This window comes from Schistocerca cancellata, chromosome 1 (genome assembly GCF_023864275.1).
Source record: "Schistocerca cancellata isolate TAMUIC-IGC-003103 chromosome 1, iqSchCanc2.1, whole genome shotgun sequence".
Lineage (NCBI taxonomy): Eukaryota > Metazoa > Arthropoda > Insecta > Orthoptera > Acrididae > Schistocerca > Schistocerca cancellata.
The window spans coordinates 155481052-155498321 of NC_064626.1; the positions used below are offsets into that span (position 1 = coordinate 155481052).

General features: G+C 39.9%; 1 protein-coding gene across 1 annotated transcript in view; it reads right to left on the minus strand.

The window, feature by feature from the left end:
* The window catches only part of LOC126167427 (protein KIAA0100), a 296899-nt gene that overhangs the window by 141507 nt on the left and 138122 nt on the right, over positions 1–17270 (minus strand). Inside the window, exons 18-21 of the mRNA XM_049920476.1 lie at positions 1158–1330; positions 766–930; positions 438–638; positions 70–263 (exon numbers count right to left, since the gene is read on the minus strand). Of these exons, the coding sequence (XP_049776433.1) occupies positions 70–263; positions 438–638; positions 766–930; positions 1158–1330 (733 nt within the window). The remainder of the gene's footprint in view (positions 1–69; positions 264–437; positions 639–765; positions 931–1157; positions 1331–17270) is intronic.

Sequence of the window (17270 nt, forward strand, 5' to 3'; positions counted from 1 at the left end):
AGAAATAAAGAAGCTAACACTCCAACAACTTAAATAGATGAAAAACAACAGATGAAAGGTAAAGGTTACCTGGTTGCTGGAATATTCTGGTAACTTGTCTGGAGCACAGGGCATGACTGAGTGGTGATCATTTGGGTCAGATAAACAAACCCAGTTTAGTTTAGCACTGAGTTTCAGATTAGGTAGATGAAGTAATCTGCAGTCATCATATTTGGAAGCTGTTCTTACATACACATTAAGCTCACCTTTGAAGACAACTTTAGCTGTAACAAATTGTGAATAAAAATGTGTTGATTTTTGTCACTTTTTCATCTGGAAATTAAGCATTCAAATTTGCCTAAACATGATAAAATAATGATAGAAGTACTAATGAAGATACATAAATACTAAATATCTGAAAGAAACATAATTGTACTCATAAATAATTTTACCCTCACCATTTGTCCAGTCAATAGCTACATCACTCCAGGTCAGCTCCATTTCTTCAGTTGTGTTATATGGATCTAATGATGCATGTAACAACACTGTCAGTTGTCGTATGCACATTGTAAGACGACCATGAAATAAAAGTCTCATCTTATCCCAGAATGGCAGGGGTGGACTTGGATCTCGAGAAGGAGGAAATATTTTCTCGAGACCTTTGCAAGAGAAAATAATACGCAAAATAATTGTTACAAAAGTGCATTACAAAATAATTAGCCACACAACAATTACAATCAATAACCATGATCATATAGCAGGAAACAACCATTAAAGAGTCCTTACTTAAGTTACACTGAGCTATAACAGGTTCCCAGCATGGTCCAAATGCATAACTGAAATGTTCCACTTCGCAGTTGAAGTCATGGTAGAACTTGAGGGATGTCATGCTCCTCTGTACAGTTGTCTCTCCCCAAGGATCACCAAGCCGTATGACAACATCACGTTTTGCTGGAAAGTTTTATCCCATTAAAAATAATTATTTACAGCAAGTAGCCATATATTTCAATCTATAAAGCAAATCAAAATGTACATAAACTTAATTACAGACCACTGATGATGCTTTACCTCAATAAAGCGAAACGCGTCTGGTGAAAAAATCACACATTTTGTAATAGCAACGACGGATCAAAAATACTCTCACGAAAAATTAAAAAAATCTTTACAGATTAGTTTACCTCGTCTTGTAGCTTCCTGTTCTGCCCCAACCAGTTGTCCCCAAATGTGGAAGTCTCTGATATCCAACCACGGCTGTGGAAAGTCACGCAACTGGAACTTCCATTCTTTACAGCTGGCACAAATTGATCGACACCACAGAGTTGTAAATTCAATTCCCTCTTCTGGCCATGGGCTGAAAATTCAAAAATAAACTGGATAAATAACATAGTAACAGAGAAAACATACAGTAATGTGTGTAAACAAAGGAAGGTGAACTTCATTAGCTTTACACAGAAAATAAACAAGAATGGAACAATGTATATTAAAACAGTTTTTCTACTAAACTGAGGTCCTTTAGTCAACTCACGAAAAAACATTATGTAAATTGGTGCACTTATTATCATGACTGTCTTACATGAAGTCAATTCACACTACTTGAATGTGCAAGTAATTTAAAGCACACGACACCCAGTGACCATATTGTCATAACCATTGATATAAGGGCAATAACTGAAAACTATTGAATAATGAACACAGCAGAAATTGAAAGGGTGGGATTTTAAGAGATCAAACTGGAATGGGCATGTTGCAGAAATAGCTTCTACCAAAGTTTCAGGACACTTTTACAGAGAAGCTGCAATGCTTGAAAACTGTACTAAAATACAGGAAGAGTCAAGGAGGATCAACACTTGGTATGATATTGGCAGTTGACAAATGTAATGTAGTTCATATAAATGAGTACAAAGACCCATTACTGTATTGCATCATTACAAGGTTGTAGAACACTCAATGGAAGCAGTCAAATCCATAAAAAATCTAGGAGAATACATAAAGATGACGACATAAACCTGACAGCACATAAGGCAGGCTGAGATTCATTGGAAGAATCCTCAGAAAGTGTAGTCCACCTGCAAAAGAGGTACCTTAGTGATCTCTCATATGACTGATACTTTAATATTGCTAGTCAGTCTGGGACCATTACCAGGCAGGTCTGACAGGAGAAATACAGAATATCCAAAGAAGAGTAGCCCATTTCATTACAGGTTCTTTTAGCAAGTGCTAAAGCATCATGGTGATGCTCAGCCAACTCGAGTGGAAGAAGCTGCAAGAAAGGCATTCTGCATCACAGTGAGGTTTACTGTTAAAATTCCAAGAGTGTATGCTCCTCCTACAAATATATCACAGAAGCACACAGATACAAAATTAGAGAGATTCTGCAAACCATTCACATTTGGAACACTAAGTGGGAGGGAGAGGGAGGAGGAGGTGGGAGGTGGGGGAGGAAGCACTGGAACACGAAGTACTCTGCACCACGCATCGTGAAGATAGCTTGCAGAGTATAGATGCAGATTCAGATGGAGAGCACTTGCCTGAATATATAGAACTCATGGTGCATGCCCTTACTGATCACATTTAGTGGATGCAAAAAAATCACAGCCAAAGAGGCATTACAGGGTCATACATAAGACACCTGGATTTAAAAATAAAGAAGGCTAAATGTATACCAGATCTCATAAAGAAAGATAATTATAGAACAAAGCTTTGAGAAACTAAGAAGGAACACTGGAAACATTTTTGGTATGAGCAATTAAAATGACTTATGGGCATCAGCCATACAAACTACTACTGCTTTCCCACCATTCTGTCTATTCTTCACAAGATCAATGGAACAATGAAAAATGGCTGGAGAGACTCATTCAAATATTTACTAAACACTGTCTTTCCTAACAACACCTCAAACATGTACAATAACTGTCAGTCACTACTCCATAACCAGATAAGTTTGATGTCTTACTGCCATTAGATCTTGATGAAATAATTGAGAGAGCTGCACTAAAATGTGGCAGACACTGGGACCAGATAGTATCTGCGTGGATGTGATAAAAAAGATAGCATCAATCATACTACCGTTTCTATCATACCTGTTTAACCCTTGAGTGGGAGCACCAATTTTCATAACACGATCGGATGTGCACAGCATTTTATACTCATGTAAAGAATAGCTGCCTTTGCTTTACCACAGTAAACATGCATGAGGCAAATCACAGGTTAATCTTAGCTTAATTAAATGATGATAAAATAAACTTACATTTAATGAGGTAAATCACTGTTTAATTAAACAATAATAAAATAAACCTTCTATCATCTCACTCTGCTGCCATGTACAAATATTAACCCACAGTAATGACCCACACAAAGCATTTAACAGCACAGTTGCATCAGACCCCTGCCGACCACTTATTTGATTACTAATTATCTCACCTAGTCAACTGCCTCAATGTTTTTCAAAATGGCTCTGAGCACTATGGGACTCAACTGCTGTGGTCATAAGTCCCCTAGAACTTAGAACTACTTAAACCTAACTAACCTAATGACATCACACACATCCATGCCCAAGGCAGGATTCGAACCTACGACCGTAGCGGTCGTGTGGTTCCAGACTGTAGCGCCTTTAACCGCTCGGCCACTCCAGCCGGCGCCTCAATGTGGGCCTGTGTTGATATCTCAGAGTCTGTGTCTTTTCTTAAACTGATTATAAATATTTTTCTCAACTAGAATACTCTTTATATCACTTTACTGCTACCAATTTCAATATAAGACAACACAACTTATTAGTGTAACAGTATTATGAAAAGGATTGTTGCTGCTCACCATAAAGCAGAGACGCTGAGCTACAGATACACACAACAAAAAGACTGTCAGAAAGTGAGCTTTCTGCCATAAAGACCTTCATCACACACGTGCGCGCGCACTGTTAGGCACATACTCGCGCACGCGCGCGAGCGCACCCGCAGCCCCCCCCCCCCTCCCACCCCACACACACACACAACCCCCGTCTCTGGCAGTGTGACCTCAGCAGCCAGAGACTCGAGTGTGTGTGTGTGTGTGTGTGTGTGTGTGTGTGTGGCTGACAATCTTTTTGTTGTGCCTAGCTGCGACTCAGCATCTCCGCTCTATGGTGAGTAGCAACCATCCTTTTCACAATATTGCAGCTTATTACTGTGTTATAGCTTGCATCACGTAAGACGGCGCTTCTGCGCATAGAGGCGGAGCAGCAAAGGGATGAGAACTGCGCATATGCGGCAGCAGAGAGTGGGCAAACAAAGTCCACGTTGCTGAACTGCATTGCTGCGGACAACTGTCAGGCTCATTTGCCTATGGTACATCATATTATACGTTCAGATCTATGAGGGGAATAGTAAATATTAAAACTAATTTCGATCAGTCATCATGAGAGAAATATTAATTCACGTCTTGACGTCGTTGCGTGCACTGCTCCACAGATTTACCCTGCATGACATCGGGAGGCAAGAACAGCTGACACAGCTTTGTGAAGATGTGAAGTACAATTTTTCTCAACATGACAATTGTCTAATGACAAGAGCATTGAAACTGTTTGCAATAATTATCATTTATTGCTATTTGAACTGTATTATAAGTAAAAATTTAATACACAACAAAATTAACTTCAAGCACAAACCAAAATCATTATATTCGCTTGACAACTGCTTCTACTCAATAGAATTTTAAAAAATGTGTATAAGGTGCGTGTGTTGATGTTTTTGTAGTTAAGTGTAATCACTGTGCATAAAAAATAAATAGTGGTAGAAGTGACAAATGAAAAGACTATCATAAAAAAGGTCAGTAAGTCATAATTTTTTGCAGTTAACGGACATTACGAGTGTAGACTAACTCATCTGCGAGTAACCCCATGGAATGATGACTGATCACATCAAAAACGACTGATCTCTACAAGTAACATTTGCAGTCAATTTAGAACCTTACTCAATTGATGATGATGATGATGATGATGATGATCCCATACTTCTTTACAGAGCGCAGGGGAGCGACGCGGGAGAACCGCGCCGCCTTACTAGGCAAGGTCCTAGTGGAGGTCGAACACGGGACCCCGTGCCCGGGAAGCGAGAACGCTACCGCGACACCACGAGGGGCGGACTCTTATTCAATTCGTGCTTTGAAAATGGCAGGGGTTTAAATGTGGAAATATTAGACTTTTTATGAATTTATCCAGCTGCATTGTCACATGCTATTAGAGCATACAACATGGTAGGAGAAGCACGTAACTTCTCCTTGGGCAATATGTTGAACATTATAGCCTGCATAATTCAAAGGATACAAAGTACTAATCAAAACAGCTAGGAAGTTCTCATTATCATGTACACAACTGATATGTTGACAAACACATTTTTTAAAACATGAGTCTTTAAAACTAAGAAGTATAATTAATTTGTTCCAAAGTCCGAACAACCTGATTGTAAATTTACAATGACAGGTTCAGGGCTGTATCCATCATCACTTCCGTGTCAAATTTTCCTTTCTGAAGCTTTTCAGCACACAGCACAGACTGTGTCCACGCTACAGGTGGATGGTTTTAGCAACGATGTTTTAAAGTGCTACATGTGAGTGATGAATGGTTGATATCACAAAAACGTATTACAGTTATGCAGGGGAAAATTAACTTCAATGGTAAGTACTTTGCAACACAAAGACTTTTAAAAGATGTTGGTTCCTGATGTGTTAAGAAGAGAATTTTTAGTTCAAAGAAGTGACACAGGTGCAGCATGAACTACATCCCATATAAAGCTTGATGATACAAGAGAAGGAGGTAGTTCAACAAAGTGTTACCTTGATGAAACATGGGTCAGTTAGAATCATTCCAGGAAGATGTGGTGGAAAATGAGTGATGGTACTGGCAGTTTTAAAGGTTTCATAGGAATAGGCTCTCAGATAATTATTCAGCACGCTGACTCTTCGTCTTGTTTTGTTTCTGAGAGTAAACTTGTATTTACATGTACAAAAAACAGCAGTGACTACCACTTGGAAATAAATGCTGTCATTTTCATGACATGATGCACAATTCTTGTCATGACTTGTTCGAATTCGGCCATTGCCAGTTATAATCCAACTGTTACAGAGAAAACACCAAGTACAAACACCAGAAAAGTGGATATTTTTCCCTGTCTTACAAATAAAAATATCAGCACAGTATAAACCAGACTCAAGCCGATCTCCTACAGCTCATTAATTTATACAAGTCACATGACAGAATGTACAAATTTGACTTCCTTGCACATGAATGGGATCATACAATTTTATGTTTACCCACACGTCACCATCAACATAGCCCTATGGAATTAATTTGGGCAAAGGATAAGGCTATGTGGGAGAGGGAAAAAAAACGTTCAAGATAACATTCACTGAATCGCTCGTGCACGAGGCAATAGACAACAGTGATTTTGATGCTTTCCAGGCAACACGAAACCAACTGTTTCTACAGTTCCTACAGCTCTGACACTTTCATTTAAAACACACTTTACAGTTTCCTTGCCAACATCACATGGTTCTGCAGTCTGTGGTTGTGTCTTCAAATGTAAACAGTAGGACACCAGCTTTCAAATTCATGTTTGAAAAAGTTATAAATGCGATAAATAATCCCCCTCGCCAGCTTGTGAAGCACTGCACATTTATTGCTATCACCTGGCTCTTTTTTTAAAATCACACTTAAACATTTACTGATATACAGTCACACCTATACCGCTACAAGAAAAAAAAAAATAATTAAAAAAAAGTGACAGTTGGATGAATAATTCGGCTGTCGCAAAGTGTGGCAACAGAGCAGCATGTAGGAGCAAGGTTCTCGCTGTCTAGCTGTAACTCGCTGCTACCCGCTCATAAAGAGAATGAATATTACTGTCTGCCAGTGGCTAGTGGAGGGGGTGGGTAGAAAGGCTGAAAATTGGGCCATCTTCCAACATGACACGGACTTAAGCTGAAGTAATAATGGAGGTATAGGTATGGGCTTTCAATTGTGAAAAAACAGTGGAATGGTACAAAACAATGTTACTTGGGACAGGTGCAGTTTGTACACAGTTGCACCCACTTGAGGGCTAATAAAGCTCAGAGACAAGGCCGTGTACCAAATTCTGAAATCCAGACATATAATATCACAAAAAAGGTCATGATAAAAATCCAGCAGAGCTATGGACCTATATGCTTAATATTAATAAACAACTGGGTAACTATTCTAGAGTTGCTACTGTACAAGCATCTTCAAGAGCACATACAGCTCTTACAGATTAGCTTAGCTTGAATGAGTTTGGTTTCGGCAAAGGTAAACTAATTGATTATATTGCCAATAGGGCTCTCTAATATGTAGACAGAGCAGACAATAACTGTTACACAGAGATTATGATCCAAAGTTCCTAGCACATTGAAACTGTGTGCTGGATCGAGAATCAATCCTAGAACCTTGGCTTTTGGGGAAAATGTTCTTACTGCCTGAGCTATCCAGGCACAATTGATGACCCACCCTCACACCTTACTCCTACTAGTACTAGTACCTCTCTCCTAGTACACCTCTGATTACACCAATCCCCTAGGTTGTGATTGAGATACCTCTCTAAAACAGCATTTCTTAAACAGTGTCCTGTTATTGTTGTTCTGTGGAGATTGTGAGGAAGTGAATACGGCTTTCTCAAAGATAACACAAGCTTTTAGACAGACAGCCGCTCTGCCCATCATCAGTGTTGCGTGCTTCAGGTGATGCCATAGCCCATTTTTCACTTATTTTCAAGTTTATACAGAAAGATTTTGCGGTAAATATGTTGTCAATACATAGAGCATACTCAGAAATTATTATAAATGAAAGTGTCCCCAGACTTTATGTACACCCTGTATTGTTAGCCAATCGACAGACTGTAATAATACTTAACAAGTGTATTTTTATGCAAACCTCCACTTTTTTGGATGGAACGATGCCTGTTGACATTAACAGACTAAAAGTAGAATAAATTAGAAGTCAATGGTATTTGTTGCAGGATTATAGTGTGGCTTGTTTACAAAATATGTTATTTTGAAGAGTTCCTGTGGTGACACTTGTACAATACGTGTGTTAGCACAAGAACTAAACATTGTACAGATGTAATACATATTGCAGTTTGAAGAGAAACTCTGAAAGTTTTTTTTACCAACATTCAATATGCGAACCATGACTGACCAGGCAGACGTCAATATGGTAATCAAATTCTTGCCATACCCGTCCCAGCATGGCATCATCGACTGTGGCAGTCGCTTTCTGTATTCTCTCCCAGAGCTCTGCTACATTACATGGTAGAGGCAGTACATATACCAGACCTTTAATGTGTCCCCACAGAAAAAAGTCACACGAAACAAGATCTGGTGATCCGGGATGCCATTTCATGAAACAGCTGTCCCCTTCTGTAGCACAGCCAATCTATCGATGCGGCAGATCTGTGGTAGGTACCCATGAACTTCACGATGAAAATGGGGTGATGCCCCATCATGCTGAAAGATCAACAGAGAGTCCGACTGCATTTGAGGCATCTGCCATTGCTGCAACATGTCCAAGTAGGAATATCCAGTGACAGTGCTCTCAGCGAAGGAGAATAGCCCATACAGTTTTCGATGTGACAAGGCATAAAAAAACATTTACCTTTGGTGAATCGCACTCAAATTCAATGCATTCATGTGAATGCTCTGTACCCCAGATTTGACAATTATGCCTGTTCACTTTCCCATTAATATGAAAAGTGGCTTCATCGCTAAAAATTAAGAGATCAACAATGCCATCCTTATCCTCATTCAATTGTTGCAACTGCGAACAAAACTCGAAACACTTGTCTTTGTCGTAATCACTGAGCTTCTGCACTAGCGCCAATTTGAATGGTTTCATAGACAGCTTCTTTTGCAGGACTTCCACACTGTCATTGGAACCATTTCGAGTTCATGGGATGCACAACGCACTGATTTCTTAGGATTCATTATGAATGTCTTTCACACATGCTCCACATTCACTTCACTTACACTGGGATGTCCGGTTCTCTTTGCTGGGCACAAGCAACCCATTGTAACGAATTAGTTGTGCCTTGTGTCAGTGGTAAATGGCCTTCCTTGTTGGTAGCTTCTTACCATACTTGGTTCTAAACATCAACTGAACAGCTGTAGCACACTTGTTTTTGTCGAACTTCAACACACAGAAAGTTGCACCGCACCTGAACTCGCCATGTTTGTGACTAGCACTGACTATCGGCAAATTACCAAACTACACTGTGGCGGTACACACGTAAAAAAAAAAAAACTTTCACGGTTTCTCTTCAAAATGACATATGTATGATATCTGTACAATGTTTGGTTCTTGTGTAATAAATAACTGGAAGTCTTCCTGGACTTTATGTACACCCTGTATGAGTCCCAGACTACCAATCCATTCTGTGAAAAGCGCACATCAATAGCACTTTCCATTCCACAATATGTGTGGTACAAGTTCTAGGTGATTCACCCTGTACACTGTGAGATGTTCTTCTATGGATGCTAAGAGCCTTTAGTATAGCACCAGCTGATGCTCTTCTGGGAATATGTACCACTGACATGACACTTCACAAAACAGAAAAACTTAGTAGCCTATGAGTATAATGAGTCACATACAGAAGTGGTTAACTCATACAAATATTTTGGTGTAATACTTTTCAGGGATACGAAAAGGGGCGAGCACATAGGCTCAGTCATGGGTACAGTAGGCAGCAGACTTTGGTTTATTGGTAGAATACTGGGGAAAAAGCAATCAGTTTTCAAAGGAGACTGTTTACAAATCACTTATGTGACACATCCTAGGGTACTGCTTAAGTGCGTTGGACCCATACCTGATAGGACTAACACGGGATATTGAACACACACAGAGAAGGACAGCACAAATGGTCACAGGCTTGTTTGCTTCATGAGGAATGTGTCACAGAGATGCTGAAGAAACTGAACTGGCAGACTCTTGGCATCAGACAAAAACTATCCTGATAAAGCCTACTTAAAAAGTTCCAAGAATCGGCTTATAACTACAACCCCCTATTGTATCACTCCCACAGGGATCATGACGATAATAATAGGTTAATTACAGTTCCGACAGTGGCATTTAAACTATCATTCTTCCCATGCTCCACATGTGAATGGAACAGGGGAAAAAACCCTAATAACTGATACAATGGGATGTACCCTCTGAATTGCACTTCACAACTGTTTGCAAAATATAGATGTAGATGTAAGGTGCCTTGCTGCAGCATATTGGAAACTTCGATAAAGTACAAAAAAACTGTAGACTTCAAGTCAGATCTTGGAAACGAGCCACTAGGTAGAATGGTCACAGGATTGGGACAGTGTTGATACAGGATGCTAGGAGCAATGCACCTCGTGTGGTGAAGTGCTGTTATTAATTAGGAACACAGCCACATTCGAGTTACTGAACCCTGTTACAAATACCACATTTACACATGAGCTAAACAAGTTCGGACCACACACTAACAATAGAGGCAGAAACACAGACCTGCGAGATGTTAACAGTAGAGAGGTGTGTGTGTGTGTGTGTGTGTGTGTGTGTGTGTGTGTGTGTGTGTGTGTGGACACCATTTCCACTTCCAGTAGTCTTGGTAATCCTGTTGCTGCATCATACAAAGCACTGTCTGAGAATTTTCTTTTATCTCAGCTATCATTGCAAATCTTTGTCCTTTCAGTGGGGTTTCCAACTATGGAAAAAAAAAGTCTGCAGGGATCAGGACTGGAGAGTACAGAGGTTGAGGCAGCACAGTGATTTTGTTTCTTGTGCAACAGTTGCGCACCAACAGGGATGAATGTAAGGTGCATTATTGTGATGCAAGAACTATGAATTGTCTCACCACATTTCAGGTCGTTTCTTCCTCACATTTTATTGCAGGCATTGCAACACATCCTGATCGTATCATTGATTAACAGTTTGTCCCAGCAGCATGAATTCATGATGAACTAATCCTTCAAAGTCAAAGAAAACTGTTAATATGGCTTTGACATTTGATCTGACCTGACAAGCTTTTTTTGGTCTTGGAGAACCTTTCCTAACCAATTGTCAAGATTGAATCTTGGTCTTAACATCATAACTGTAGACCCGCGTCTCATCAGCAGTTAAAATTCTCCTAAGGAACATCTCATTCTCACCTTTAAACTATACAGCCAAAGATTCTGATTCATCTATTTTACGATGATTCCTGGTACTAACAACAAATGGCATGGCATTGTAGACGTAAAATATGACTGACTAATGTCCCAGTTCACTTGAAATGTGTAACGAGCAATCACATCTCTACCATTATAACTCTCTAGATCTGCAACGGCTTTCACTGGGTCACCAGAAAACCGCACAATTGCAGCAGTGATCCAATCATTAGCATGATAAACTGTATCAGTCTTTGTAACTGTAAAGTTCAGAACAAACCCACAAAACATGGATGGGCCCTGCTGAACCATTTTCACTCTGTCTTTAGTACTCATAACAACTTCTGTATCATCAATGGCCTTACACATTGTCAGCCGAGAAAGCCTCAATCTTCTCCTATAACGTGGCACCTCCGTTCACCATCCAATGCTGTTGCACGTGCAGCTGCACAACGACCAACGCTGTCTTTCCAGATTCATTACTTGCATAGCCCAGCGTCAGCCTTCAGCTTCTAGATAATAAGTCTTTGATTGGTATGCACAATTTCGTTGATGTTCCTGACACGAGCATCACTGGTAGACATCAAAGGGTGCCTCGAACGAAAGTCATCTTTAACTTCTGTCTGGCTATTTTTAAAACCATGTGAACCATTTGTAGCACTGAGTATGGCTTAAGCACTAATAACCAAAGGCTTCCTGCATTATTTGGTATGTCTCTTAAAAGGTTTTCTTGAGTTTCATGTAAAATTTAATGCACATGCATTGCTCCTCTCTGCCGTCTCAAAATTCGCAAACTGTGTGACACAATGTTCTACTCAATACAGCACTGAACAATAACTAACAGACATACAACAATGAAGCTTCTGGCAATTACACATTAAATACAGGTATGTGCAAGGATGCAAGCTGCATTCCACTCCAGTACACCACTGGGATGAAATTACGAATTTTCTGAACTTTTTTTTAACAGACCTTCTAAATATGTTAGTAACTAGTAAATGGATAGTAGTTTTATCTGCAAAGAACTGTGACAATGGATGTTTTCTGCGTCATTCAATAACCAGACATTAATTATAATTTCAATAGTCTATGTTATTCAGATATTGATACTACTACTACTACTACTACTACTACTACTATTCACATTTACTTGATTGTTTTTCTTTCTATTTTGCAGTTTACAGGCTTTTGTTCTGTGGTTGCTGCCACTCCATCATTCACAAGATTTTTACCCTGTTTCGACTAACTTACAGCCAGCCCTCTCTCTTATCTCATACTCTGTAGATTTTCAAAGTTTGTTTGTTGCTGGTATTTGATTGTTCATTTCCTTTGCCCAAGATCCTGAGTGACATTTCCCTCAAAGTCTCTTTTGTTACTCCTGAATTGAACAAATCAATTTTATCCTTGGTGATATACCTTCAGTCATTAACAAAATTTTTATTTAAAGAACAATGAATTTAGAACCCTCACAGCTGATCTCCAGCTGCTTAAAATGTTAGTTTGTTGCTGTCTGTATGTGGCAATTCTCACTGCTCCTACAAATGAATACTAGCATGTTTTTATTTAACATGAGCAGTGGGATCTGAAATGCAGAAACAATAACAAAGTAACATATTAAGTACCTGAAGATGAGCCTTCAGGGCTCAATATGCACTGTGCCTTACAAGAAACGTCTTCTTCTGAAAACTAGTGTTACACCACATTATTTTGAGCCTACGCCTGGTTGTAGCTCAATTAAGTTAAAGAAAAATTTGGTAGGAGCACCGCCCATTGAAGGCACATATTTGAGTTTGAGGCCCAGTCTGGTGTGAAACTTTAATCTGTCTAGAAGTTTCAAGATCTCAATCAACTGATACATTGTGAAACATCATTCAAATATAATAATGGTAACCATTAGTACCCTATGACACTCTTTCCATCCTACAACATATATTTTAAGGCCATATTATAAATTGATGAAAATCGTATTTGAGGATGTTATTCGAAAATAATATCTACACAAGAAAAGGTTAGTAAATTTACAATAATGTAAACTGCAAATATTTTTAAAGGAACAGATACAATTTTAGTAATTCACATATTATACTTATCTGTTAAGTGCACACCATTTCATTGCACATTGCGGAAAATAAAGTATGGCTGAGGATTTAGTTAGGTAACAAAGACTAAGCTTCTGGTTACATTTAAGAAAGGTAAGTAATATTGCCAGGACAAATGAAGTAAAATGTATAATCTTAAGTTGTTATTACACTGCATGGCGGAGAGAGGACATAGGGAAATAAATAACTTTTCAGTAACGGAGCATACACAGTAATCGCAAATTTTCTATCATTAATTAACATCCTAATTCTCTGTCATCTACCAGTACTTATGCCTACATTGTAATGCTTGAGTTGATGTCTACCTGAGGGTTGTTGTTGTGCTGGAGTGACAGATTCCAAAATATAAGTGAAACACATATTGTGAATTTATTACAACAGCCAAACATTTAATTTAAAAAAAGTCTGCTTCTCATGGCTAGGTGCACTCAGTATACAGCCACCTCAATTTAGACTTCCACTGTGTCTGACTTAGTGCATCTAACAATAAAAACAAGTATATATATTAAATGTTTACTTGAAATTATAATATAATCACCCCCCAACCCCACCCGCACCCCCCCATGAACCATGGACCTTGCCGTTGGTGGGGAGGCTTGCGTGCATCAGCGATACAGATAGCCGTACCGTAGGTGCAACCACAACAGAGGGGTATCTGTTGAGAGGCCAGACAAACGTGTGGTTCCTGAAGAGGGGCAGCAGCCTTTTCAGTAGTTGCAAGGGCAACAGTCTGGATGATTGACAGATCTGGCCTTGTAACAATAACCAAAACGGCATTGCTGTGCTGGTACTGCGAATGGCTGAAAGCAAGGGGAAACTACGGCTGTAATTTTTCCCGAGGGCATGCAGCTTTACTGTATGGTTAAATGATCATGGCGACCTCTTGGGTAAAATATTCCGGAGGTAAAATAGTCCCCCATTCGGATCTCTGGGCGGGAACTACTCAAGAGGATGTCGTTATCAGGAGAAAGAAAACTGGCGTTCTACGGATCGAAGCATGGAATGTCAGATCCCTTAATCGGGCAGGTAGGTTAGAAAATTTAAAAAGGGAAATGGATAGGTTAAAGTTAGATATAGTGGGAATTAGTGAAGTTCGGTGGCAGGAGGAACAAGACTTCTCGTCAGGTGACTACAGGGTTATAAACACAAAATCAAATAGGGGTAATGCAGGAGTAGGTTTAATAGTGAATAGGAAAATAGGAATGCAGGTAAGCTACTACAAACAGCATAGTGAACGCATTATTGTGGCAAAGATAGATACGAAGCCCACGCCTACTACAGTAGTACAAGTTTATATGCCAACTAGCTCTGCAGATGACAAACAAATTGAAGAAATGTATGATGAAATAAAAGAAATTATTCAGGTAATGAAGGGAGATGAAAATTTAATAGTCATGGGTGACTGGAATTCGGTAGTAGGAAAAGGGAGAGAAGGGAAAGTAGTAAGTGAATATGGATTGGGGCTACGAAATGAAAGAGGAAGCCGCCTGGTAGAATTTTGCACAGAGCATAAGTTAATCATAGCTAACAAGTGGTTCAAGAATCATAAAAGAAGGTTGTATACATGGAAGAATCCTGGAGATACTAAAAGGTATCAGATAGATTATATAATGGTAAGACAGACATTTAGGAACCAGGTTTTAAATTGTAAGGCATTTCCAGGAGCAGATGTGGACTCTGACCACAATCTAATGGTTATGATCTGTAGATTAAAACTGAAGAAACTGCGAAAAGGTGGAAATTTAAGGAGATGGGACCTGGATAAACTGACTAAACCAGAGGTTGTACAGAGTTTCAGGGAGAGCATAAGGGAACAATTGACAGGAATGGGGGAACGAAATACTGTAGAAAAAGAATGGGTAGCTCTGAGGGATGAAGTAGTGAAGGCAGCAGAGGATCAGATAGGTAAAAAGACGAGGGCTAGTAGAAATCCTTGGGTAACAGAAGATATATTGAATTTAATTGATGAAAGGAGAAAATATAAAAATGCAGTAAATGAACCAGGCAAAAAGGAATACAAACGTCTCAAAAATGAGATCGACAGGAAGTGCAAAATTGCTAAGCAGGGATGGCTAGAGGACAAATGTAAGGATGTAGAAGTGAGTATCACTAGGGGTAAGATAGATACTGCCTACAGGAAAATTAAAAAGACCTTTGGAGATAAGAGAACCACTTGCATGAATATCAAGAGCTCAGATGAAAACCCAGTCCTAAGCAAAGAAGGGAAAGCAGAAAGTTGGAAGGAATATATAGAGGGTCTATACAAGGGTGATGTACTTGAGGACAATATTATGGAAATGGTAGAGGATGTTGATGAAGATGAAATGGGAGATACGATACTGCGTGAAGAGTTTGACAGAGCACTGAAAGACCTGAGTCGAAACAAGGCCCCGGGAGTAGACAACATTCCATTAGAACTACTGACGGCCTTGGGAGAGCCAGTCCTGACAAAACTCTACCATCTGGTGAGCAAGATGTATGAAACAGGCGAAATACCCTCAGACTTCAAGAAGAATATAATAATTCCAATCCCAAAGAAAGCAGGTGTTGACAGATGTGAAAATTACTGAACTATCTGTTTAATAAGTCACAGCTGCAAAATACTAACGCGAATTCTTTACAGACGAATGGAAAAACTAGTAGAAGCCAACCTCGGGGAAGATCAGTTTGGATTCCGTAGAAATGTTGGAACACGTGAGGCAATACTGACCCTACGACTTAACTTAGAAGCTAGATTAAGGAAGGGCAAACCTATGTTTCTAGCATTTGTAGACTTAGAGAAAGCTTTTGACAATGTTGACTGGAATACTCTCTTTCAAATTCTAAAGGTGGCAGGGGTAAAATACAGGGAGCGAAAGGCTATTTACAATTTGTACAGAAACCAGATGGCAGTTATACGGGTCATTGGCACCAAGGCAGAAGCGACTCTCATCGCTGAAGACGACACGTCTCCATTCGTCCCTCCATTCACGCCTGTCGCGACACCACTGGAGGCGGGCTGCACGATGTTGGGGCGTGAGCAGAAGACGGCCTAACAGTGTGCGGGACCGTAGCCCAGCTTCATGGAGACGGTTGCGAATGGTCCTCGCCGATACCCCAGGAGCAACAGTGTCCCTAATTTGCTGGGAAGTGGCGGTGCGGTCCCCTACGGCACTGCGTAGGATCCTACGGTCTAGGCGTGCATCCGTGCATCGCTGCGGTCCGGTCCCAGGTCGACGGGCACGTGCACCTTCCGCCGACCACTGGCGACAACATCGATGTACTGTGGAGACCTCACGCCCCACGAGGGGTATGAAAAGGAAGCAGTGGTTGGGAAGGGAGTGAGACAGCGTTTTAGTCTCTCCCCGATGTTATTCAATCTGTATATTGAGCAAGCAGTGAAGGAAACAAAAGAAAAATTTGGAGTAGGTGTTAAAATCCATGGAGAAGAAATAAAAACTTTGAGGTTCGCCGTCGACATTATAATTCTGTCAGAGACAGCAAAGGACTTGGAAGAGCACTTGAACGGAATGGATAGTGTCTTGAAAGGAGGATATAAGATGAACATCAACAAAAACAAAACGAGGATAATGGAATGTAGTCGAATTAAGTTGGGTGATGCTGAGGGAATTAGATTAGGAAATGAGACACTTAAAGTAGTAAAGGAGTTTTGCTATTTGGGGAGCAAAATAACTGATGATGGTTGAAGTAGAGAGGATATAAAATGTAGACTGGCAATGGCAAGGAAAGCGTCTCTGAAGAAGAGAAATTTGTTAACATCGAGTATAGATTTAGGTATCAGGAAGTCATTTTTGAAAGTATTTGTATGGAGTGTAGCCATGTATGGAAGTGAAACATGGACGATAAATAGTTTGGACAAGAAGAGAATAGAAGCTTTTGAAATGTGGTGCTACAGAAGAATGCTGAAGATTAGATGGGTAGATCACATAACTAATGAGGAAGTATTGGATAGGATTGGGGAGAAGAGAAGTTTGTGGCACAACTTGACCAGAAGAAGGGATCGGTTGGTAGGACATGTTCTGAGGCATCAAGGGATCACCA